At 43.1% G+C, this 25,854-nt stretch overlaps 5 protein-coding genes across 11 annotated transcripts; 3 read left to right on the top strand and 2 right to left on the bottom strand.

Annotated features, from left to right (window-relative positions):
* Positions 1-1,057: 1,057 nt before the first annotated feature.
* Positions 1,058-13,330, bottom strand: traf2b (Tnf receptor-associated factor 2b). Of its 6 annotated transcripts, none has more exons than XM_029837985.1 (11): positions 13,199-13,330; positions 5,993-6,195; positions 5,407-5,485; positions 5,136-5,234; positions 3,685-3,846; positions 3,542-3,616; positions 3,378-3,452; positions 3,077-3,301; positions 2,691-2,994; positions 2,459-2,607; positions 1,990-2,230 (listed from the first exon to the last, which is right to left on the bottom strand). In XM_029837985.1, the coding sequence occupies exons 2-11, from the start codon at positions 6,166-6,168 to the stop codon at positions 2,012-2,014; spliced, it is 1,563 nt and encodes a 520-aa protein (XP_029693845.1). In that variant the 5' UTR covers positions 6,169-6,195; positions 13,199-13,330; the 3' UTR covers positions 1,990-2,011. The 6 variants fall into 6 exon arrangements, with proteins under 6 accessions (XP_029693846.1, XP_029693845.1, XP_029693844.1 ...); XM_029837984.1 differs by having other exon boundaries at positions 13,086-13,222; XM_011604831.2 differs by lacking the exon at positions 13,199-13,330 and adding an exon at positions 8,560-8,697.
* Positions 4,073-13,854, top strand: coq4 (coenzyme Q4 homolog (S. cerevisiae)). Of its 2 annotated transcripts, none has more exons than XM_029837993.1 (7): positions 4,073-4,143; positions 10,184-10,327; positions 12,190-12,286; positions 12,372-12,474; positions 12,559-12,688; positions 12,808-12,901; positions 13,209-13,854. In XM_029837993.1, the coding sequence occupies exons 2-7, from the start codon at positions 10,264-10,266 to the stop codon at positions 13,459-13,461; spliced, it is 741 nt and encodes a 246-aa protein (XP_029693853.1). In that variant the 5' UTR covers positions 4,073-4,143; positions 10,184-10,263; the 3' UTR covers positions 13,462-13,854. The 2 variants fall into 2 exon arrangements, with proteins under 2 accessions (XP_029693853.1, XP_011603132.1); XM_011604830.2 differs by lacking the exon at positions 4,073-4,143 and adding an exon at positions 8,725-8,859.
* bspry (B-box and SPRY domain containing) lies at positions 13,695-17,170 on the bottom strand. The gene is made up of 6 exons (XM_011604833.2): positions 16,755-17,170; positions 16,289-16,387; positions 15,498-15,728; positions 15,353-15,378; positions 15,133-15,257; positions 13,695-15,025 (listed from the first exon to the last, which is right to left on the bottom strand). Exons 1-6 carry the CDS (start codon positions 17,082-17,084, stop codon positions 14,490-14,492), a joined length of 1,347 nt encoding a protein of 448 aa, XP_011603135.1. The 5' UTR covers positions 17,085-17,170; the 3' UTR covers positions 13,695-14,489.
* A 1,709-nt stretch (positions 17,171-18,879) lies between these two features.
* Positions 18,880-22,993, top strand: zmynd19 (zinc finger, MYND-type containing 19). Its single transcript, XM_003965380.3, has 6 exons — positions 18,880-19,165; positions 20,619-20,678; positions 20,764-20,870; positions 21,122-21,262; positions 21,535-21,715; positions 21,982-22,993. The coding sequence occupies exons 1-6, from the start codon at positions 19,115-19,117 to the stop codon at positions 22,123-22,125; spliced, it is 684 nt and encodes a 227-aa protein (XP_003965429.1). The 5' UTR covers positions 18,880-19,114; the 3' UTR covers positions 22,126-22,993.
* A 1,754-nt stretch (positions 22,994-24,747) lies between these two features.
* On the top strand, positions 24,748-25,749 carry tmem141 (transmembrane protein 141). The gene is made up of 5 exons (XM_003965473.3): positions 24,748-24,942; positions 25,041-25,107; positions 25,209-25,292; positions 25,379-25,489; positions 25,614-25,749. The coding sequence occupies exons 1-5, from the start codon at positions 24,889-24,891 to the stop codon at positions 25,673-25,675; spliced, it is 378 nt and encodes a 125-aa protein (XP_003965522.1). The 5' UTR covers positions 24,748-24,888; the 3' UTR covers positions 25,676-25,749.
* Positions 25,750-25,854: the final 105 nt, after the last annotated feature.

Raw genomic sequence — 25,854 nt, forward strand, 5'->3', positions numbered from 1 at the left:
GGAACCCGGTCCTCAATCCCCGCCAGGTTTTCTGTCCTCCCGGGTGGAAATTTTTAAGAGGCCCATTTTTAAGAGATTTCCACCTGGTTAGACAGAAATCCTGGCAGGAATGTGGCTCTGGATTTCAATATCCTTGATGAAATTTCCTGTGCGTATGTAGACAATAAGGAAACAGGTTTATCTAAAGAAATCGCATGCAAAAACGAAAGCATGAACATAAAGATATAAACTATGATTAATTAAAGGAAACAAGCATGTGCTACATTTAAATGCCCCCCCAGGGGCGAATACAGGACATTTTATGATTATGATCTAGTAAAACCTGCATAACCCACTAATATTATACTGGAAAGGAAAGGTTAATTTCTATTTCCAGACTATAATAAATAAAATAAAAAGGTTGCGACTAGAAGAAAGTGAACATTCACAGAGTAGGACAAGGGGCCTCTGGGGACTTGAACCAACATCCTACTGGATAAAAGATCACTGCTTTAAACCACTACACCAACAATTTGCCTAAAGCAACTCTATTATTGTTGTTCTAATACTATAATTTTAGAAATATTTGGTACTTGATTTGGTGCCAGAGAAACATATTTGTATTTTTGGTGCAAAATTGCATGATTTTTGTTCAGATCTCATTTTCACATCAAACTTAACTATTTGTGTGTGTACTACCTCCAATTCTGCACAATACAGGAGATTTAAAGCTCTGAATGTTTTCTCAGCATTAGTTCAATAAATTCAAGCATTTCATAGAGGAAGAGTGAAGTTCTCGCTGAATTATTGGGTCCGGGGAAAAAAAATGTTGCTACTTTCTGGAAGATAAGATGACAAAGAAACTGTTTTCTAATGTGAGACATATATGAGGTAAGAAAGAGAATTAAAGGCTGATGACTGAAGAGGTGGAAATGAGTAGTTAGTTGGCAAAAATCACTCAACTAAAGACAAACGACAAGAAAAAAGACAGATTTTGCCCTGAAGGACCAGGATGCAGCAGTACTGATGTCCAAACAACCCAAATGTCTTTCTAAATAATAAATATATTCATACCCGGTGAAGTCCAAAGCTGAACGCTTATGATTTTTTAATCTTGCACATGAACTGTGAAAAAAATTCATTTTACAAATCACACGGCGGAACCTTTATGCTGCTATGGCAACAACCCAGTTTTTCCATCACAACAGCACATTCTAGCTGGCAAAACAAAACTGTGAAGCATCAATATAGATTCAAACACACAGTATTTTCTGTATTAAATACAGTTATATAGTCACTGAAAAGTTAAACAGTTAACCCCCATTCTAATAATTCCAACATTTAATCAAAGTGATTATTAGTTTTTTCTTGCATAGAATATAATCCAATAGAAGATATTTAACATTTAAGGTTACATTCTAAAGATACACTAGAAAGACTTTGAACAGGTAGTAGACGGGCTCATTCACTCGCCAACCAGGTAATATTAAATCTAAATGTAATTATCATCACTTCTAAGTGTAATTCAGCAGCAGAAACAGCTTGCCAAGCACATTTCCTTTGTATAAAGCCGTTTGTTGTCAAATGTATTCTTTAAATCTACAGTTTAGAGTGAGATAAAAGATTATATATAAATTATAAGTATCTTTAAATATATATGTTATAAAGATTGTTTAAAGATCTTTCCAATAATGAACAAATGAGCTAATATATTGATGCATATAGGACAATTATTGTAAATGCGTGAAAAAGTTTTAGCTTAAGTTTTAGTTCAAAGTTATAAGTTATTACATAGTTTATAGAATTTATACTTCTAGTTATAGACATGTTTCAAAACATATAATACAAAATAATAATTTATTAAATGGAGAACTATAACCACCATAGATCACCATTTTTATATATTGTAATAGTTGTTTATGTGTGATATATATGTATAAATCTATTGTTATTATTATTATTATTGCCACAGTTGCTATTCTTTCATATTGGTTTTTGATATTCTGGTGCTTTAACTTCCACAGTACACACCCTATAAGCCTGTCAGGTCTACGATAGCTTTGATGAAAATGGTATCGTCCTTCAGATACGGGCTCTTGCCGGCCAGTTTAGCCAGCGGGCAGAAGAGCGGGCAGCCGCTGGCGATGTTCATCTCACTGATGGGCCGCTGAAAGGAGCTGGAGGTCACATCAGGGCGAAAGGCGTCGATGATGTGTTCCCTGTTGTTCTGGTCCAAGAGCATCAGGGTCACCTGGAGAGGCAGGGAGGAATACCATATATCAGGCATGTCCAAACTCAGTCCGCGAGGGCCACGATCCAGCCGGGTTTTCGATCCCGCTGAATGCATTTTCAGCCTGGTAGGACAGAAAACACGGCTGGATTGTGGCCCTCGAGGACTGGGTTTGGACATGCCTGCCATATATAGAGGCTGGTCCGAGGGATCGGTGGGAGCTTTCGTGACCCTGGGAAATCCATTTACCTTCTGACTGAACGGCCATTTGAGCAGCGCGTCACACTTGCCCCTCATGACCACAAAGAACAGTGAGAGGTGCGTCCCTCGCCCCGTCCCATCTCCGTTCAAGTACAACCTCAAGCACATTTTGTAGCCGTATTTACTGGAGTAAAATGCTGCGTGGAACAAAACCAGAGTGTCACGTTAGCCTTGAAGCATCCTCGCCAACAAAAATAACTCCATGCGCGTCTCCGCTCACCTGGCGAGAACATCGTAGGCATGCGGACGGCCACGGCTTCCTGCCTGCGACGTGAGAATTCGGAGATTTTCCAGACGAATATCCCATCGTAGGTGCAGGACTGGAGCTCTCGCACCATCTGTTCGGTCTCAGACAGCTGCAGGTCTCTCATGGCGATCGCCCGTTCCAGCTGACCCACTTTGCTCACCAGGTTCTCGATCTTTTCCTGGTCTAAACAATGCTGGTGTGCGAAAGCCTCCACTTTCAACGCGCTGCGCTCCACCTCTCGGTTCAGGACGCAGATGATGTTTTCTAGAGCCGTCACCTGTCGCGAAAACGCCAACCGATGTGTGAGAAGCCACGTAAAGTATCGAGACGCTAAAAAGGCGCCGAGCCACCAGACGCACCTTTTTTTCCAAGTCCACAGCGTGCACGGAGGCTGCAGCTCCGGCGCCCACATTAACTCCCTCCTCAGGAGCCCGGTACAGGCCTAGACCAGAATCCTCCTGCCACTCCCCGGATTCGGAAACCTCCGCCCGCGTCCGGGTCAAGGACAGCACCATGGGCAGCAGCAGGTGCAGGTGTTCCACGGTGCTGCTGTGCTCGTGCTCCCTGAGCTTTCCGTTGTCCACCTGGGAAAGGAAAACAGACCTGACGCTCAACAAAACTTCACAAACGGATTTTCCTGTTAAACGGGCAGGTACCCACCACAGATTTGCAGCCCACTTCGCTGAAGGGACAGGCACTTTTGGACTTGGCGCAGGACCGGATGTGCTCGTTGAACTGAAGGTGGAGAGGACAAAAACGGGGCCGTTGAAATATTATAGTTTAGACCGCGTTGGCACAAGCTCAAAACAGAGCGCCGCTCGAACCTTTTCTCTGGGGATCTTCTTTTTCCCACAGTCCTTGCAGGGTAAGGGGAACTTCAAACAGATGTCATCGTGGGCCTGAAACAAAATCAGAAAACGTGAGATCTTCCCTTTTGGTTTGCATTCAAACACCAGCTTTGTCTCACCTTGATGTCTTTAAAATGGAAGGTGAGTTTGCAGTATTTGCAGTTGAGCGTCCGGGCTTCACATTCTCTCTCGTTATGTCTGTCGATCTCCGCACGGAGGACGGAGGCTTGGCAGGCGTCGCACTTAATCTGCTCCAATTCGCAGCGGCCTTCGTGCTGAGCCTACAACGTGGACAGCGGTGTTTTAGCGTCAGACTTATGGGACAGACACCACTCACACTTCCTAACAATTCAACATAAAAAGCAGAAATATTAAACTGTTGAAGCAATAAAGTGTCACAGCATTTGGTGAAAATAGCCCGCAAAAATCTATATTCATTAAAAAAAAAAAAAAAAAAGCTCCAAAACTAAACAGGAAATGACCACAGAGCTGTGATGCGCGCCGACTGCCCCGGAAGTGAATGTTTCTGGATGACTAACAGCGGTGCACATGGAGCCAGAAAGCAGCGGCTACAGTTGGTAAGCCTGTTTTTCATATTTGACTATTTCAAGAAATGTGTCAACGCCGACTCCCACATCGACAAACCATAACTAGTTATGAATCATCTTTAAACCAAAACCAGCCCCACCAATCCTGCTGAGCAGCACGTTGCTTCGCCTTGCTCGGTCTTCGAAACAGCGTGCTAACTAGCGCAGCTCTTTCCACATTGCCGGTCTTAAACCACAACTGTACGCGCCGACATTGATCATTTATTTCATCTTTCGGCTCAAAAATGGCAAACTATAACCCAATGAGCCTTATTTGTTAGACACACAAAGTAAGCTCCAGTTCTTGCCGCGCCGTCACCTATCATTTCAATATTTCCTGTCTTGCTGGCTCATCTGCATTTGGTTGCGATTAGTCAAACCGCCAACTGAAAGGAGCAGCATGATAAGATGCCGTGACAGCAGTGGGGTGGGGCAACCTTGCTGTCTGCACTATTTAGAGTCCACACAGATGCAATCGGAGGACACACATTCTCATTCGACCAGGGCGACACAAACTGGTCTCAGAAATGCAGCTGAGCCTTTTCTTCCCGCTCAAACAGACACAGTTCGTGTCGGAACCTTCTCCTTTACACCAAATTCCGAGGAGTTCCCGCGTGAACTTTTGGTGAAAAACCGTGAAAAAGTGGTTCCGGCTTGTTGCAGTAGTCAAGGAACTGTTCACGAGAGCTAAAGCTGATCTGGACTTGAATGGCCTTTCATACTACACTGGTACTTTCCCACTGATTTGTTGTTGTTAGCTGAGCTGGAAATGTGGACATGCAGGGACTTTCCAGGCTGTAAGGTTCCACTTCCTGTTTCTGTTTCCCTCTGCTGTAAATTGGGTTGAGAGGAACAGAAAAGGCCGCTACGTGGACTGCGACAGGTGGTTTGAAAAGGAAGAAAGGCTGATTCAGACCAGCAGTTTAGGGGAAAAGACAGCTGAAAGCCACGACCACAGCCTCAAACAGTTTTTTCTCCCTCACCTCATACTGCTTTATAGAGCCGGTCCAACTGCAGCCCTGGTTCAAGCACCTGGCAGGGAGGCTTGCTATCTCTCGTCCAGCGGCGTTGTCTGGAAATACCTGGTGGTGGAGTCAGAACACAGTGATCCCGGGAAGCTATGAGTTATCCCACCAGATAGACATAACAGGCGTGATTGTGGGAGTCAGTGAGGAGGGGGAAGCCTGACTGAGTCACAGTGGGAAGGAAGATGTCTCATTGGGCTACAATGCAAGATCAGAACCACATAATTACCTCGTTACTATTTAGAACGGAAATGGGCTCTTCGTATATCTCCTCTTGGCGGCAGGCTTCACATGGTTTTGGCCCAGAACTAAGAAAAAAAATAAAATAATTGAATTTATTTTCAATATGATCCCAATGATGAGGTCAGTGACAATTGCTCCTTTGTACAGGTGCAAAATGATGTGACATTTGAACCTCAGATGATAAACATGCTTTGTAAAAGGAGATAACAAGATTAGGAACTGCTGAACCAGCATCTTTATTTGCTGGTTGGTGTTTAAACTAATGAAAAGCAAAAGCACTCAGGATGCATTTGAGGTAAAAATGACAGGACAAAGAGGTAAAAAAAGAAACCTTAAGAATGAGCCAGGATGGTCACATCCTTCTGATTCACTGACTTCAATCTTAGAGTCCAGTCATGGAAGGATGAGTTGGAATAAAGCAACTGAACGTTGGAGGCCGAGATTTTCTCAGAGTTGAGCAGAAATGAGCCCACTGGGTGTGCGGAAGCGTGTTTCATTAGTGTATAAGCATCGGACAGGGAAGAGGTTTGCATTGCACGAGGCTGTGGGTGGTCTGAGGACCTCCAGTCTACCTGGTGAGCTCCTTGAAGCAATGGATGCAGAAGCGGTGACCACACTGAGCCTGGACAGGCTTCCTCAGCACCTGGAGACACTGCTGACATTTATATTTGTTCTCCATGGGCACCGACAACACACTGAGGGGAATCCCCGGCAAAGATGAGGAGCAGTCCATTGAAATCCGAGCCATTCTTCCCCATCAATCTGTTGTGAGTTCCTGTCAAGGAAGATAATGGATGTTTAACGACAAGCAAGGATTATTGTGCCACCAGTTCCTCTATGGCTCCAAAAAGCTAGAAGATATTCAGTCAAAGAGTCAAACGCCTCCTCTTTGACCCGTCCTCTATAAAGGAGGGACCTTGTTTTGAGTGCAGCAAACGGTACAAATGTCTAACAGCAGTTATTTAACCTCAAGCTTTGTGGTGATTAAATAAAGGCCACAAGTCCAAAGATGAGACACTAGAGCGACTACACACCCCACGAAACTATGACAATCATTTCTTTACCAAATTAGAGACAGATCTCTTTCGTTCTGCAACCGTTTCGACCTGGCGATACCACGACCGAGCACTTCCCTAATGGACCGTAACTCCTCACAAAAAGCTCCTATAAATGGCACCAATGCATGTGACCATGAAAGCACTTTTGGGAAAAGGAATGAGGAGCGTTACTCCCTTTACAAATGTCATAATGAATTATTTTGAATAACCAAGACCATATTTGACTGCTCATTACTCACACATGCAAATTCTGTGCTGGACGGCTGCAACTGTGGGCTTTTGCTGCCATGAAAGCTCTCAAGTCATTCACTAAACACCAAATTGCTCCTTACTGACACATTCAGGTCACCCGAGTGTTTTTTGAAAAAGAGAAATAGAAATTCCCAGTCAGGTGTTACATCTGCTTTACTGGTAAAGGATGTGCTGATACCGTAAAGCTGAAATGTTGTTTCCACCCCCCCCCCACTGCTCTTATACTCTCGATGTGACCTTATTGAGAGGAATGTCAGCAGTGGCAGGGATTTCAGAAAAGCCACAGGAGGAGGGTTTCAGGTAGTTTTGGGTGGCTTCACAGAAAAGACTCCTGGTTAGTTTTACCTGAACGGAACCTGCAACATTCTAATAGGATCCATATGTAGCTTCAGATATTTGCTGTACTCTACACTCATCAGGGTTTCCTAACTTTGATCAAGAGACTATATTTTCTTCCCATGATGCAGTTTGGTTTCCATGACAACGAGCAATTTCTTAAAATAAGCAAAACATCCAAGTTCCTATTTTCTGGTTCTAGGAAAAAAGTTTTTTTTTTTTTTTTTTTAATAACAAATCTATTAAATGGGATCTCCAAGACAAACAACATCTGCAGGATGTGCAATGATGACGTGATTCTCATGACTTAAATATCACGTAAATTACCCATCATGAGACTTAAACACTCAACCATATGACCCTTTTTTTTGCCTGTTCCGTAAAAAAAAACAATTCTAAAAAACAAAACCACACAGCACGGTCTGATCCAAATACCTATTTATACATTTCAAGTTACATACAAGTCACTATCTTTTTAAAAGACTCCAGCGACACCACAATTATCTGGTTTAAGATCTCTGGCTTCACCCTTGACACACAACATAAAACCTCTTTTACAGGTTTCGTGCATGTCATGCGTGTTCAGAGTCAACAACAGGATCATTTAGTTCAGAGCAGCACAAACAAAACCCCCAGACTGATGTTGAAGCACTGCAAAAAAACAGGTCAAAGATCAAATAAGACAACGTTTCGCACGAAAAGCTCAGGACGCAGCAAATCGCTCAGTTGCGCCAAAACACCTCTAACCGCTTTATTTAGAATTATTATCGTGATACACATCACACACTTGACATTTCTGAATCTTAAAATAGGAACACAAGAAACTCGGACAGTGTGGAAACAGTTTTTCAACACAAATGGTTGAGTTTAAACGCGTCCGGGGGGTCTGCAATGCAAACAGAGGCTGGGACGTGGTGTGAAAGCGTTTTCTGGACTAGCAACGAATAATCTCAATCTCCGGCGGATTAAAAACGAAGTGTCAACAACTTTTACAAACTACACCCAAATTTCAAACCGCAGCTGTCTGCAGAGCTGCTTCCCCTTAGCGCGGCCATGTCGCCATGTTCCCCCGTAATGTTGCGGAGAATTCAGGGTCGAGACTCCGCATGTCCTGCACCAGAGCACCAGAGTAAACTCTTTACTCACCCAGCTAACAAAAGTGCGCGTCCGCTTCAGTATTAGAGAACAATCCCACGGCAGCATTTCATAGTTTGTGCACACACCCACGCTACACGTCAGCACATACACAACCCAGCCACCTACCGTAAAATACATTTGGGGCGTACATATGACTCGTTTCGTCTCTGTAAAAAGACGCGAAACGAAACACTAGTTATGCCGTACTTTTACTCCTGGGTAAAGCTAACTTGAACATTTAGTGGGTAATCCCCACCGTGGGTTTCTCCAAACTGGGTCGTTTGGAGAAACCTGTAGTCCCGAGTTTAGCGAAGACGCACACATATTTTCGGGGGCACTCAGAATCACCAGCTAACCTTGGAATCTTGACTTTGCCACAAATGACAAACGTTAAAGTGTCCATTACCCAACAGATGGGAAGGGCAATTTAACCTTTAGCTCAATTATCGACGCTGTCGTAATCGTAGCTATAAAAGATTTAAAAAACCCCGCCCTGCCAGGGCGACTCCAGAGAACAAAACAAGTGGATTAAAATAAAAAAAACAACGTAGTTTTATAATACCGCACATGCGCAAAAACGCGAGTCACGATGTGGTCGAACTTGTGCAAATCCTTAAATCGTCTAAACCAGCGAGAAGGTGTTTTAGTCTCCAAAGGTAATTTATTTTCACATACGTATGTCCTGCATGGTCTCTACCTTGGCGTTAGTTAATTAAAAAAAAGTTGTGAAATGGCTGTCACATTAATTCAGCGCCAATTTAATTGGCGTTGCAATTATATGTACAGTAGCGTGGTTGTGAAGTTTAACCTATACGGAGCCCTCTAGTGTCAGATCTTGTTGAAATCTTCTGTCCCAGAGCACCGGCTCTTAAACTGCTCACGGCTGTATTAATTCATTTTGGATGTAATTGCTGAGACGCACATACATTTAAAAAAATAATAAAATAAATGGAAATTGATTCTATCACTGTACGCAGTAAGCGTTGTTATGCTAGCAATACTGCACATGCGCAATAGGGGTCCTAACAGGTTAACCTTAAGAGTGCCTGTTTAAAATTACAATTTAAAGCTTTCGAAAAGTTTAAAAATAGTTTATACAAGTCGCTGCGCTCTCGGAACCTAATCCAGATACGTCGGGAAAAACTATACTATTTTGTCTTATTAGCTATATTTGGTTATATAGTGCCGTAATTAACTCTACCTGATTTCTTATTTTCATCCATATTTATCCCACTTGTTTCATGTTTAAGACCAGACAACGATAATCCGAGTAGACACAAATTGAAGTACGAAAATTCTGGTTTCATTTGCTTAAACAGAACTTGTCGGATGACATGAAGTACGCTTCAAGAGCTTGAAAAGAAATACATCATGTCACAATTGAACAATTGAAGGAAATTAAAAAACAAAGGCATTGAGACTCCATTAAACCATGGGCAAATGGAGAAAACTGGGAACAGTGATGAGCTTTCAAAGGAGTAGTCAGCTTACCAAAATTACTCCAAGAGTGCATCGATGACTTGTCCAGAACACCAGTTACAAAAAATGAAAGGGACTGGCCCTATATGGTACCCATGGAAGGAAAAACCCCCTGCTGTCTAAAAACAACACAAAGCCTCATCCTCTCATTGAATTTGTGGTGCATCCTGTTACATCTGCCACAGAAATAACAGCATTTGATTTAAAAAAACAACAACAAAAAAACATCATACAATCAGCTGCGAGGGTTGAGGTATGACATCACACCAGCCACTTTATCTATGAATGGCTATAAAATCCAAGGTAGTTTTCTATGTCTATGTCTATCTATGTAGTTTTCTACAATGACCTGGATGATTGAGAATCTACACAGATAATGGCTATAAAACAAAAATACGTTTTTGGAGTTAGAGACTTAAGGTCCGGTATTAGATCTAATTGATTTTATATTTTCCGGGTTATTGTTGAGTTTCTCATAATGTCCTGCTTATGTCCCTGAAGTGTGTTTTCGTCAGCTGCACAGCAGTGACGTGCACGTTTGCCCCGATGGCCTGTATCCTGGACACATCCACACTACAGCCATGCAGAAGGCTCTGTTGGCTGTTGGATCGGGTGTGGCTGCACTGCAGAATCCATACAGACATGGTGAGATACACAAACATCAGCACGGGATGCTTGTTGCAAGTGCTGCAGTATGATATATTCACTTATAGCAGGGTGTCCAAACTTTTTTCACCGAGGGCCAAATACATAAAAATATAGGAGGGGCTGGGCCACTTACTAGAAATTAGGTATATAGCCTTAACTTTAGTGTATTAAAGTTAGAAAAATCAATTAAAAGTGGTCAAATATGTTATATTGTTGAATATAATTAAAGACAAAACTGCCTTCATCACAGCTTTCCATAAATGGATCTTTATTGAGTTATTCAGAAAAAGCTTTGGTAGCTCATTCCCAGAACAGCAGCCTCAGATTTCTTCTTGGAAGATTTACAGTACAGAGAAAAAACAATAAAGGGGAAAATGGAACTGGTAGATTTCAAGCTTGTTATTTAAGTTATTAGGCTTAGGAGCACACATAATAACGTTCACTTGAAATGGTTATCAACATTAACAGACTGAACTGGACGTGCGTATACATTTAGTAAATTATTCTGGTGAGTATCAGCTGGGTATGTAAATCGGGCCATCAAGCTGTGGTCCTGATCTGACGCCACTCGTGCCAAAAACCCAGACAAATGTCACTTGATCAAGAAGCAAATCTGCATCAGATGAGATGAGCTGCTTTTGCGTGTGCAGTGTGTGCGCTGTACACAGCGGTGTGTACACTGTGTGTTAATCAGAAAAACGCTTATTACAAAGTGATGCGCAAAAGCAGGGTTTTCCTTTTTGGTGGAGTAACTGCCTTGACACCAACAGTAGCTTCCCCTGGTGTTAAAAGTCCAATACACTTAAGCAAAAGTTGAAGTACGGGCCATATTCTATTTTATTTATAAAATGTCTTGCGGGCCAATTAAAAATGGATGAAGGGCCACAGTTGGCCCGCGGGCCGTAGTTTGGACACCCCTGACTTATAGCTTGGTGTCTCTGTTATTTTAGATTGTGATGCTGTTAAGGTGCTGTTCCTAATCTACTTCTGACTCGCTAAGTCGTTGTTTCCAGGTGAGGTTATTTACTGTGCATGCCTTTAGTTTAAATTGCAACCACATGTAAATCAAAACCTTGAAGGTTTCAGGAAGGAACAAAAAGATTTGGGGATTTCAAGAGTGGAAACCGATACATTCACTAACTCTTGAGCTCTCAAATTGCTGATATTTCTACGAAAATATAGCACAGCAACTTAGTCTGATACGATGTTCTTGGTGCATTGATATGATTCTATATTATATTATAAGACTTGACTCAAATATAGTCTTTTCAACACACATTGGCGTCACGATGGAGATGTGTTGTAGAAGCTGACGCAGGTGTAAAGCACAGAGGATCAAAGCTGCTTCTGTTTGCAAGACCTATGGAAACTGCTGCAAACCACAGAAGCGTTCAACCTCCTTTTCAATGCAGGATTTCTATGCTGTCACAGAAGATCCAAATATTTTTCTGTCTGTATTTTCAACTACTTGTTTCACTGAAGGCTGGCTGGTATATATGTGATGTGGAAAGTCTTATATCTTCCTACGAGTAATTTTCCAAGCCTTCGCTTTACATCCTTCCACTTGCATGCCCACACCTCTGTTCTCAGTCTCAGTTGATGTATAATTACATTGAAATAATAATAAATGAAGAGAGTGGAAAACTGTAGACATATTTGCATATTCCCACAGAAAATCATTGATGTTTTTCTCCCTGACGGTGTGTCAATACATTAGTTTATTAAGCCACCTAAATATATGTAGACGCTCAAGTCAGAAATTTATTCCACTATCTTAAATAGTTTTATTTAAATGCTTGAATCGGTTTAATAAAATAAATCTTTCTTGTATTTAATATGGCATGAAATTGTCATGACAGATATGGTCGCTGTTCTCGGGGAGACAACTGGACACTTAGCACTGATCAATCTGAGGGACAGGATGAGGAACGACCCTGAGGGCAACGCTGTCCTGACGTGAGGCCGTCAACGCACCCAATGAGCCAGTATTCAGAGGTCAGGTGATGTTTTCTTTTAATTCTACCTGTGACGACCTTTGCAGGGAACGGCCCCGAATAAGACTTTCTACACTCGATCTGACTAAGATGGCCTCCATGCCCGATGGCACTTTTGGGAGGGAATACCTCCGTTTCCTTGAGGACAATGTGAGTGACCCTTCACCCCTGACTGTGCTCATTTATCCTTTCACGTTTGCCTTCACTCGTTGGCTGATTTTGATTGTCTGTCAGCATGTGACGCCTGACTCAAGGGCAGATGTGAAGTTTGTGGATGATGAAGAGTTAGCCTATGTCATGCAGAGATACAGAGAGGTCCATGATTTGCTTCACACGTTGCTGGGCATGCCCACCAATATGCTGGGTGAGTCATAGCTGTACATCCATGCATCATGGCATTTAGTCATCTGACTCACTTTCATACCTCCCATATACGCACACACGCCCACACATTGTTTTATCTGGCTCTCTTTCTGTTTGCAGGTGAGGTGGCGGTAAAGTGGTTTGAAGCTGCTCAGACTGGCCTTCCTATGTGCACTCTTGGGGCACTTCTGGGGCCCCTCAGGTTAAATACAAGGTAAATGGCCAGCGCTTCTATCCTTACAGAGCACATGATATTTAACTTTAGCATTTATGTGCAGAATTAAAAGCACCAAAAACAGTAACCTGTTCCAAAAAAGTTTTTTAAATAGGTCACCTTGATAACATCAAATAACCAAACGTCCTAATTCCTGATCAATGTACAAAGGCACTGAACTTACCTTATCTCTAAAGGATTAATTCTTTCCATTTTGATAGCCACTGATCAGGAAACTGGGCTCTTTAAAAAGATTTCCTGTTACATCACACTGAAATGTTAATTCCTTCCTACTACCTTCTCCTAGCCGCTTACAGTCACTGTTCACTTCCTTGGGTCCTTGGGCTCTGCGGAATGGTTGGCGGTCCCGCTGCGTCCTCAGTATCTTCTACGAGAGGCGATGGGAGCAGAGTCTCGAGGAGCTCCGACAAGAATTAAACATCGAGGCGCCTCCGGTCACACTGAGTGTCAAAGTGAAGAGGGAAAAATGGAGAAGGAAGAGTAATTCTGGCACTGCTGACAAGAATGTTCTAACAATGGACAATCCCGAAACACTTTGAGGCATTGCACAAGATTTACTTACAAAAATAGGGAAGTTCTTTCTGAATGTGTCTTTATTTGTGTTGAGCCAACGGTTGCAGTGATGTGAATATTTATTTAAAAAAAGACTTATTGATAATTCAGTGTTCTGAGGCTACTTAAGACAGCGGGCCTGGTGTAACAGCGCCATTATTGTCTGTTGCGTGTGTGACAAGAGGCCTGATTTCTTTTCAAGCGGATATTGATGATTGTCTTTTATTGGCATTTGTGAGAAAAGGGCACTTAACCTTCAGGTGTGAACCCTGTTGTATCCTGTGTGAATGCACATACTGGCCTTTTATTGTAACGATGATGTCATCAGGAAGATAACGTGTAAACTTTATCACAAGAGGAAATAAAGCATCTAAAATATACTTTGGTTTTAAAAGTAGTGATCCAAGGAAATGATTTTAATTCTCAAAAGCAGTTTGTTACCAATAATGAAAGTGTCCAAACAAGTCTTTACTGAATGTATTTCATTCTGCATTGAGGAAAATTTAAAAGAAAAACTTCTGGTTTCAGATTTTGAAAATGATTTCTCAAAGTAAAACTTAGACTTACTGTTTTTACTGGAGGAGTACTTATAACTTTCCATCTGACTGCTGGCAGTCTGCACAGTTTCACTTTGTTTTACTCGTTATCAGCCGGAAGAACTGCTTCTGCTTTGCTGCCACCTGGTGGCGACATCCAGCGTGTCAGAATAACAAGAAAAAGCGTCGATGATTTTGGTTCCTGACTTGTATATATGGGGATAAAGATGGAAGCCGCAACACTGTTATTGTAAAAACATTTAAAACAACCCTGGATCAACCAGTGATAACAACAAAATGTAAAAAAAATAATTAAAAATACTTTTAAACTATTGATCGACAGACTGCAACGTGTAAAAACACAAATCAATAGCTACAGTAAAGTAAGAAAACTTCAAATAAATTAAAAACAGAAGCATTCCAGTCATGTCAGAAAATCTTCCTCTGGCAACGATTTCACTTTCCCTTTAGAATGTCCATCAGTGCAGTATGGTGACACTGCAGTCAGTCACTGCACACGCTGGCAGCAGCGGGGCGCTAAAAGGATGGTTGAGAGTGTACAACACCGCACCGGAGTCAACCTCGTAGAACAACAGCGTCTGCGTGGGCCAGTCCAAAAGCAGACCGATCCTCTGGGGCCTCTTCACAATCCGCAAGGGCACTTTCTTCCCCGCGTGAAAGAAGGAGTAGTCGCCCTCATAGTGCGATAACACCCATGACTGACTGTTGTAGCCCAGCCGGGCCTCGCTCCCAGACCCTTTGCGCTCCAGAGATGCGTAGCAAATGCCGACTTTAAAAGCGGCGCTCTGGCCGACGTCCACCACCCAGCTGTGGGTGCCAGAGGACATGGACAAGGAGCCGAGGACGTTGGGCCAACAGTCGAAGCGCGCCGGGTCATAGCACAAGACCTGGCGGGGTCGTTTGTGTAGGAAGGTCACAGTACAGAAGTCGTCAGACAGGGACAGGAGAGGGCTAACGGTGCGCTCGTCAAACTTCAAATGAGGCGATCCATAAGCTGTGGGATGAAAATTTCCATTTAAAGTCATCACCGACTGCTTCAAATAAAAACTGACCCAAAAAAGGACAAATACATCAGGACTTAATGGACCTAGAAGTACTGACCGTTTGGCCCCAGCAGTACTGCAGTAGCCCACAGACCTCTGAGCAGCCGGCTGTCACCACACTTGGGGTTCAGGTTGAGTTTGTCCGTGTCACATGGCTTCCCGACCCCCTCCGTCTCCTCCACCCTGACGCCAACACACACAGATCGCCTCTCTGTAATGCCATGATTACATATTTCCGCGAACACATCACCGAATACCCCGCATGTGGGTGCGCTCACCTTTCAGCAATCTCCTGGCTGCTGGTCTGAAAGACGAGACACACGGAGACATCACATCAGTCATTTCTGACAACTCTCAGCGCACGAGGAGCTCGACGCCCTCCCCAAACCCCTGATATTCTTGGACTCTGGAAATGGCTCTCACCACCAGCTGAGCGTCGGCAGCGTGCGTCAGCATGTGCACCAGCCTGGAACGTGTTTGCGACAGACTCTCCAGGGCCTGGCTCCAGTGGGCTCTCTGGGTCAGGAGGCACTGCTCCACCCGCTCCTCCTCTCTGTGCACCTCCTCCAGGAGACGCTGTTCCTCCTCTTCCAGGGCTTCGCGCGCTGCGTTGATCTGAGCGAGGACCTGCTCCCTCTTCCCGTTCGCCGCAATCTAGAACAAAAGGGGAACATATTATAAGAAATTATAAACATTTCTCCATTGTTTCATGTTAACAACACACCAATAACAACTGTAATAACATTATGTGGACACGGGAGGGTCAACCCCCGCTTTGGTGCATTTATGCATGCACATGATTAATTGAAGGTAAATTTTAACCACAGTGATGCACGTGCACACAAAAAAACAAATGAACTTCAGTGTCAAGTGAATTACAAAAATCTCACATCCTCTGAAAACCAGCTATTCCAGCTCTACACTTTTGAAAGAAAACAGTTATTTATTAGGCATCAATATAAATGTTAATGATTTACTGGTATGTGTATGAAGGTATAACTTATTTTCATCCTGAAATAATGATTAGCTGCAGCCCTGATGCAAAACCAGAGAGGGCAGAATCCAGAATCTAAACTTGTGCTTGCAAAGCATGTGACCACTTATAAACAAATGATGGTAAAACGTCTGTAAAAGTGTGCGGTGGCTTGATTGCTTCCATGTTCACTGTGTTTTTGTGATCATTAGTGTGTGGCAGAGCGGGTGTTACTTCTTACCTGAAGCTTTTGTTCTTTGGCTGTCAATGTCTGGTCAATAAACCTCTGTATCCTCAGTGCCTGCAGCTGGATTTTCTCACACACATCCACCAGCTGGTTCTGGGCACAATGACACACACACACACACACACACACAGAATGAGGCTCTCAAGCCTTGAACATTAGCTGCAAATCCAACAAGAAAATCCTGTCTTTTAAAAAACCTGGCAATAGGTCAGCAAAAAAAGCTTTGTGGCAAGAGGCGACACACCCATGACAGGATTAAAAACATATGTGCATTAAATAAATACAGACTAGCAAAACTGGGATGACATAATTCTGTCTTCAAGAAGTTTTAAATATGTCTTAATAGAAGTAAAGTGCACTTTATATTTACATATGTATGCATCTTTTACCATGTAGATATACTAATTAACTCATTTATAAAGTAATAGCTGAATGGAGCCAAGAAACGCAGAGTACTCACCCTTACCACGGCCACTCTGTCGGCCAGGGGGGTCACAGTGTGGCCCTGGCAAGAGCCCACAACGGTGCAATGGAAACAAACCACCTTCCGCTCGGTCCCACAGAACCAGTCGAGCTCGGACTCGTGCTCCACACACAGATCACCTTCACCCGAGAAGATTCCAGACTCGGTATCGGTGGTGGTCGCAGCCGCCATCGACACCTGCTGCTTCTCGGCGCCGCCCAACGCGGATAAAGCGGATCCCTCACACTCAAAATCAGCCGGTGCCTTCATGGTCTCCTCCGGGGACCCTGAGCTTATTAAATCGCAGGTGGCGAGTTCTGCTGTCATGATATGAAACCGCAACAGGTGTACCGGCAGAACAGGAGTCACAAGCCCGGGACGACGCTGTAACGCAGGTGTAACAGGTGAGCGAAACCCGGAAGTGAGAGGAGAAGTCCCAGCTGATTGGACAAGGGGGAGAGGCTCTGGAGCTATTGAGTTGGTTGTCAGCTCAGTGGTTGGTTACCATTTGCAGACTATGTTCATATTACATTTTAATATCCTGGCAATCTTATTTTGTTGTACTTTTCTGCTTTTGAACGGTCACTTCAGCTGTAAAAACATGGAACCACTTCAGGCTACTGAGAATATTGTCAAGTTTTCAATTATAACTTTGTAGGCTAAAGGTACCTTGTCTGAAATTGCAGGATTATTAATTCAAACAGGCTCCAAATCGATCCATCAGGCTTTTGTTGACCCAACTCTAAAGGAGGAAAAGTTTCATATTGATGTAAAGGCGCATAACTATTTCAGTTCAGAACACAAGCAGACTTTAATAATACTTTTACTTCTAGTTTCTAAAGAGTCAAAACTGCTTTTAAGGTGTTTGTGCACTTGCTTTGCCATCATCCTGTTTTATTCTTTTTTATTTAGTTGTTTTAAAGGTGCCATTGTGAGGCACAAGAAGAGATGATTTAATTTTCCAAGGTGGGATGAATTTCATCATGTGGTTTGCCCACAGATTATAGCAGACATTCTGCAGCCACACCTAGAGAAGGGCAGAGCTTTTCAACAGTTGAGCAACATCCATTTGGAAATGCCCTTCTAGACTCCAGGAAACCAGACAGATATTATGAAATATGATTTGTAGTTCTGGCCAGCCAGGCCACAATAAATATCTTAGATGAAATTAGGGGAGGGGAAAGAATGCCCCCCTTTCCTCTATTGTTGACTTGTTATAAATGTCTTGTTGCTCTTTATTAACATTTTTGGTTTTGCCCAGTTTTTTCTCCACTTTTTTCATTTAACTTTGACAATTTAGAAGCAGGAAATGGATATAAAGAAATTCAGATTATCTCTGTCCTCTCTCTGTGTAGCTCCTTATCTTTAGGTAACTGGATAGTGGTCCTTGACAGAGAAGAGTTACGCCTTCTGGCTTGAACAATAGGACTCTACTAATTTCACTGAGAACAGTGATGGAACAGGGCTGCTATTGTTCAAAGACACAAAAAGGTGTTTTGTTAGTCCATGAAAACAACTGTAAACAGGTGGATGTGACATGACCAAAAGAGGGGTTCCATCCGATAAAGCACTTCAATACACATGCAAAAATGGCGATACAGTAAACTTTACATTGGAAAAAAATTATCACAAGAAATAAGTTTTCCATTTTATGCACGCGAAATGAATAGTTGAACTGATTAAATGGGCTAATAAACCGCAACAAACCGAGTCAGTTATGTGGCGGTACAGATCTTTATCTGCAGAGGGAGCTCGCACACTTTTTACTGCGGGTGTCTAATGACTGTTTAAACTGTTGGGATGACTGCTGTAGATTTGAATGTGGGAATTGTGACAACTTTATTTACACTATTACACAATCAAGGCATTTGAATCATTTGTAATATGTTTTTTTAATCCTTTCGAGGTCTTATTTCTAAATATGAAAATCAAATCAGTGTTTCCATATTCCAGAAACGCAAAAGATTTCGCGCGAATATGGCTGGAAATTGTCACGAGAGTGTCGGACGTAATACGTCAAATGGGCGGGGCATAGACATCCATGGTTTTGATTGGACAACGTGATCAAACGCGGCGTATTAAGCCAAAGTAACATCACGTGTGATTGGATGGTCTGTTGGTGGCTCATCTCGCCCCGCCCCCAAACGCTGGTTCGGCTTTTCTGCATCACCACCACCAGCGGTGTGTCACCGAGGCTGGGTTGCCGCCGAAGAAACCTGTAATCTGGTCAAATAACCAGCTGGCATCGTACAGTGGCATCGCAGCGGGGCTGAGGGGCTGCCCCTGCGATTGTTAACCCAGAACACAGGTCAGGTTGGATCCAACGCCTCTCTCCGCCGCCACCGCCCGTCTTCCTGATGTCGGATTTCAAGCTTGGGATCGTACGACTCGGCCGAGTGGCCGGGAAGGTGAGCTGGATCTTAGGACTGCCATGTGCGGCCAGGGAAGGGCCCACTGGGGCCAGGAAATATAGTGTAAAAACCGCTTTTAGTGCAGTGAACTGACCTGGGTTCACATCCTTAAGTGTTACCACGCAGTTGTCGACGCGGGTGTGCGTGAGTTTTTGTCATTTTAGTCGCGTTTGAACGGATTAGAGAAGCCGGCCGTGTCGAGCCAAATTGGCTTCTGTATCCCCTCCGCCACCGCATTCTTGTTCAGGCGCTAATGCTAACTAGCATGTAGCCGTTCGGCTTTAACGTCGTTCATCAGTAAACAGTGTAACCATTCAACAAATGTAAACGTAAGGCGTTATTTCAACGGTCTCTCCGGCGATATGTGCATTCTCTTTCGGGGTTTATTATGGTTCACTGAAACGTCGGTGCAGCCACCATTACCAGGCTAGCTACGTTATCTGGATTACACCGTGAAGTGACGGCTAATGAGGAAGCCATTGTCCATCTTTTGTGCGACGTGACAAAGAACCGTCAGGACCCGAAAGCCTTGACCAAAAACTTAACATGTTCCCCGTGGTATGTTGCAAACTCGCCCCTCGTTTTATGCCGTTCAACTACGGGTGATGTGGGTTGTCTTCCTCACACCCTCCGGGTGTCGAGCGTGTCCCGTTTGTTTGGCTCAGTCTGCAGGGTGACAGGTTTTAAGTCACGTTCCTACAACTGATTTGTACGAATGAGGGTCTTGTAACGATCCTTGGCAGATGAGATAAGTGTCACATTGCATGTTCCGAGGCTTTGGTATGCTGGCAACGCCGCCCTTGCTGTGTGTGCCATGCCCGGTGCAGGGCTGGGGGGTGACTGTCGGGATCACGTGAATTTTAAAGCCTCACAATGCTCAGAAAATACACCAATACACCCCAAGAAATGTAACCATCACCCGTAAATTGGGAGTATATGTCATCATTGCCTTCAAGCACCAGATTTAGCTCTGAAGCCATGTCACCGATTCATTTTCAAGGGTCACCAGTCGAGAATGTTGGCGCAAATGCCAAAAAAAGTCTTACAATTAAATCAGATGTGTGTATCTCATTCAGTTCAAGCAATAACCTACAGACACTTAGTTTCACTGTCAAAACACCTGCTGCTTGGTTATACACGTGATTCCCTCCCCCATGTTTTCTTGTTCTTAATTTGCTTTATCTGCTTTTATTATAGTCTAATAAAAAGCAAATTCGTTGCCTTTAATATCAGGTTAGGTAAATTCAGTATTGTGCCACTAGTCCATGATGTGTTAACAGCTATTTGTAGGTGGTCTCATGCTGTGGAAGTACCTTCTCTGGAAAGAATTTTTGATCATTTGTTGTAATGAGTTACCATCAGCCTGTGAATCTAGAGCGGCTCTATTAAACGGTTGTAGTACTAAAAATAAAACCAAAAACAAGCAAGTGAACATATTCTCTTTTTCCAGACAAAATACACCTTGATTGATGAGCAGGACATACCGCTGGTGGAAAACTATGCGTTTGAGGTACAGGAGCTTCAAATAAATATGTAATCTCGGGTATTGCTGTTGTCCAGGGCCTGTATTAAGCATTTGTATTTTCCTTTTCCAGGCACGCATGGAGGTAGATGCTGACGGTAATGGAGCAAAGATTTTTGCCTATGCTTTTGATATTGGGAAAGGCCGCTGGGCAGGAAGACCGTTACACGAGCTCCTCTGGTAAGAACCTTATCTCGTCTGGTTTGAGCACAGTCTTAGACTTGGCGCTTTGAACTTTTGTTTAGCGCTGATAGTGTATCCATTAGAGTATATTGAGCATAACCAGCCTAAACCTGCCTGCAGTTGGGACAGTTTGCTTTAAACACAACACTGCTCTAAAGATCAGGGAGGCCCTGCAGTCCTGTTTGTTGTTCAGCCAACAAAGTGTTACAGAAAATCAACTTGTGCTATGAATAAATGTCTCGGTTCAGGGAGAAGCACCGAGGAGGAATCGCCCCCAGTTTTCAAGTCATCCACATTAACTCTGTGACGGTGGACAATCGGCTAGACAATTTACGACTGGTACCGGTTGGCTGGAGCCCCAAGCCAGAAGAGCTCTCCAGCAAACAGAGGTGGGTGTGCAGGTTATTGCTAAATCACGTCTTTTAAATGTCTAAGTAAGCAGCATAAATGAGCTCGGAGCTGGTAGCGCTGACTAATGAATGCTGGTGCCACAGTATGTTGTGGTGGAAAATAAAGTGGATAAATTCAAGATTGAAGCCCCTTCTGTTATCGGTGCGAATACTCAATAGCCAACATTGTGGAGCTGTCTTTTTCTCCTTTAAAGACTGGTTTGATCATTACTTAAATTATTTTTCTTCCTCATCTTGTCCTGCCTCTCCAGAGAGCAGTCTCTGTACTGGCTGGCCATCCAGCAGGTACCAGCTGACCCAGTGGAGGAGCAGTATTTGGAACTGAGTCGCACACGCTACTACAATGCTAACGGGGAGCTGGTGGAGGAGGAGGAGTGCTCCTGCACCTACTATGAGTGTCATTATCCTCCTTGTTCACTCATAGAGAGGAGGGTATGTACACTATATGGTCATGGGTTTTGAAATGTATCACTTTATTTCTAGGAATAGGAAGTTTTTTATTCAATATTAAGGAATGGTTAATAACACAAACAACATTCAATGTCATTTGGATTTGGAAAAGAGCTCAGCAATCTAAAACCTTGAACAACCTTTTTTTTAACTGGTGAATATCTGTAAAGCAATTCAGGAGCATATCTTTGTTCATAAGTGTTGGATTTCAAAGTCTGGAGGCCAAATCTGACGGTGTGTTCTTGCAGCTCCGGGAGTTCAACATCTGCGGTCGCTGTCAGGTGGCGCGCTACTGCGGCTCCCAGTGCCAGCAGAGGGACTGGCCCGCTCACAAGAAGCAGTGTCGGGAGCGCAAGAGGGTGCTGGCCCTGGAGTCGGAACCGGAGCGATGATCTGCTCTCACCCTCGCCCGGGAGAGGAGGATTAAAGGGTGGGGAGGGGGGGCATTGGGGTTAGATCTGTGGGAAAGTAGCGGGGATGAAGTGCAACCCGGTGCAGAAATGCTGACAAGAGACTAACAGAGGACAATGTTGGTTGCTTGACGGTTTGGATTCAGGGGGAAGGAGAATAGATTAAAGACATTTGCCACTTCCCAGAACTGGTGAATCTCCATAGCTTGCTTTTTCATGTGGATTACTGGGAAAGGTAATATTATTATAATTATTATTGGGGTTTATTTTGTTGTTGTTTATTTTTTTTTCGAGGTGGAAAGCCCTCGAGTTCTACCTGCTGCTATGGTTTTGTATGTGAGAGAGAAAAGTTGTCTCCCTTGATGAACTGGACAAGCTTCTTTGGACCACATTACGGACAAGCGTCGTCACCGACTTGTCCGCTCTGCCCAGCCTCGGTCGTGGTGACCTCTGTGCAAACAACCCTGCCTACAGTACCCATCACTCATCTGGTACAAGGGGACATGGACCTTTTCACTGTATCACTCCCTTACTGACCTCTGGTGCACATGGCTTGCCGACTTTCATTGAGAAGTAAGCCCCACCGTCGGCTGTCATTCCCCTGCACAGCCAGTGAAGACACAACATAGATTTTACTGATTGAATCACACTACCAGTATTGTGTGTATGTATGTTTATGTGCTGGCAGTATGTACTGAAGGATATTCATGGTCAACAATGGCAGGGTAAGCGTACGTCTGTTCTTAATGGGGCCATATTAAATTGCATATTTAAATAAAATTGGTGAATTAAAACTATTTTCACTGTTCTATAATAAAGTGGCTGCCAAATAAAGGCTTTAATTTTTCTTGATCAAATGTCTCTGAATTTCGGACTTATTCGGTTGTTGAGGACTAACATGTTTTACAGACAGAACGAGACTTAAATGCTGTTGTAATATTCCTTTTTTAGTTCGTTGGAGTTTTAGAACCTGTACTTGCAGTGGTCACAAGAACTGACCTTTATCGAATGATTCTAAGAACAAAGCATGAACTTGTCCACCAGAGTTTGACCAGAGGTTTGTTCCACATCAGGTTTGAGTCCTTCCAGTTCAGTTTTGCGTCTGCAGAGTTGTGGTTTGCACGTGTCTTTGAGGGTGGTGATATGCCCTGAACAGAGCTTTATTTATTTACAAGTATTGATGTGAAACTTGTTTTTGTCCTGGTGGCGTTGGAAGATTAACAATGTCAGCGGCTGACATGAGACCTTTATATCTCATACGTTTAGGCAACAGAAGAGGGGACCTGACAACCCCCTCACACCATTAGCTTCTTTTCTCTTAGTTTTGTGACTCAAATGTCTCCTCTGTGATTAATTTCGTCTCAGAGACATCTGGAAGTATGAAACTTGAATCCCCCACACATTTTCTAGATTTTGGGGTGGTTTTTGTTTTCAGGGTCGTCTTCATCCTAAGTCACTTGCTTTCCTCTCCTTAACTGTAATGCTCACCTGTTGCCCGTGTCCGCTTGTGTCCAGACGCTACGGCATGTAACTCCCAGATGTACGTGCGACTCATTGATTGTTTCTTTCGTATGGGCGTGAACGTGCTTTCTAAGACCACTAAAATGTGGTTCTAATGTTAACACATCTGTCAGGGCTGGGGTGTGATTAGGATTTGGAGTGTAAAGACTGTCTGGACTCTATCTTGTTTTATAAGAATATAAACATTAATAATCAACTAAGAGCTACAACATGTGAATGGAACTGACAGTTTTCCAGTGTAAAGTTATAAATTAAATGGACCTCATTTCTCGAGGTGCTTTGTGTTGTGTTATTATGTGAAACAATTCTACAGCTCATGTGCATAGTAACTGGTGTAGAGAATCAGAAAAAGAACGCTTGTAACCAGATTTGTATTTGATGAGAAGCTTTCAGGATCTTTCAAATAATATTTGCAACTATGATTTTGCCTTTTGTTTCCTTTCTTGGCTGCAGCTTTAGTCTGACTGAGACTTGATTGGTATTTCTAGTTACAAGTTTAAAATGAAAGAAAAAAAGGTTTCCCATAAGGACTTCTAGAAATGTATTCCCATGAACTATTGCATAAAGAGAACTGGCATATCCAGTTTAAGCTATTTGGAAACTTCACTTTATCAGTGACAGCCACCTATTGTGCTTTCTACAACCAGAAACAGATGTCCAGATGCTCTTGTTATTGCTGCCCGGTAACTTAAGCCTCCGTGTTGTTAATTGTGTCTGAGCAATCATTGCATTCTCTCCATCTGTTACGTTTTCTCTTGGCTCACTCAAGAATCAATACATCTGCTGTGGTCACTTTTCAGCTGAAGATCAGCAGGCGAGGTCAGTGGTTTGTGCTCTTGTGACAGGAGATAAAAGTGATTAATCACCAACTTTCACATGTGAATCTGTTGAACGTCCTGTGTAATTCACAGCTATAACAGCAAGACCATATGCATAGGATTTATACAATATAAATGTAAAGAACTAAAATACAAACAATATATTTTCCCCGTTCCAATACCGGTATATAGGGAGAGACTTGGTTTAAATGAGCTGCAGTACCACCTCCCCGCCTTTAAGTGGCGCTAGTATATTTGTTTTTTTTAAATCGTCAGTCCTCTCTTGTTGATTTCTTGGTTTTCAGCGCGGAAGTTTTATAACAACAGTCTTGTGTAAACGTTACCGATTAGAAATATTTTAAAGAAGAACATATATTTATCTTTGGCATTTGGAACAGTCGTCACAATGGTCAATCTTGGTCTCAGTAGAGTTGACGATGCGGTGGCAGCAAAGCACCCAGTAAGGTTTTGTTTGAAGTCTGAGTGAAAAAGCATAACCTTGGTGCTGAAATATTAAGGATGCATATAAAAACTGACATTTCCTGTGTCATTTCAAAGGGTCTGGGGAGTTATGCTGCATGTCAGTCTCATGCCTTCATGAAAGGGACTGGAACCTTTATACTTGGTGAGCCATGGCTCATTTACTAACTTGAAAAAGGACATTTTATTTCATTTTGACTGTGTAATTTTAGGTCGAGCCTGCTGAGACTTGTTACTATTTTGCAGGCGCTGCCAGTTTATTTGCCATTCAGAAAGTCCTCCAGAGGAAACTTCCTTACGCTCTTCAATGGAACCTCCTTGTTTCAATAGGTGGGAAATAAATCCGAATACACACAAGACATTCGCTTGCCCTGCATCCACCATGGTCCTGATAGTGTGTATCATGTCCCCCTCAGTGGCATCATCATTTGGGAGTTATGCAGTGACTCGCTGGGAAACACAAAAGTGCTCGGACCTTTGGGTGTTGTTGGAGACAGGAAAAGTGGTAGACAGATCACCAGCGCGGGGTGAGTACGGTATTTGGCTGAAGGCGTGCATGCCATAGAGGAGGGCATGGCACCTTCGTAGAGCTAGTCAGCTGTCTTCTAAACTAAATTGTCCAAATAATGTTTCCCGGTGTTTGTCTTTCAGTGTCTGAACCAGAGGAATTGAAGAAGCCAAGCAAGACAAAATATGGCGATGATATGGAATAAGCACATTTAAAGCTTGTATATTTAATGTTTTAAACTACATGTTGAGAAAATATAACGTGGAGATATTTACATCAGCTGTGCACTGGCTGTGATTTTGAAGCGCTTTTCAGTTTGAGAATCGAGATTTCATAACAGAATTACTGTGGATAAACATATGGGTATCCTAAAACAGATATCAG

The sequence above is a fragment of the Takifugu rubripes genome, chromosome 6 (assembly GCF_901000725.2).
Source record: "Takifugu rubripes chromosome 6, fTakRub1.2, whole genome shotgun sequence".
Classification (NCBI taxonomy): domain Eukaryota; kingdom Metazoa; phylum Chordata; class Actinopteri; order Tetraodontiformes; family Tetraodontidae; genus Takifugu; species Takifugu rubripes.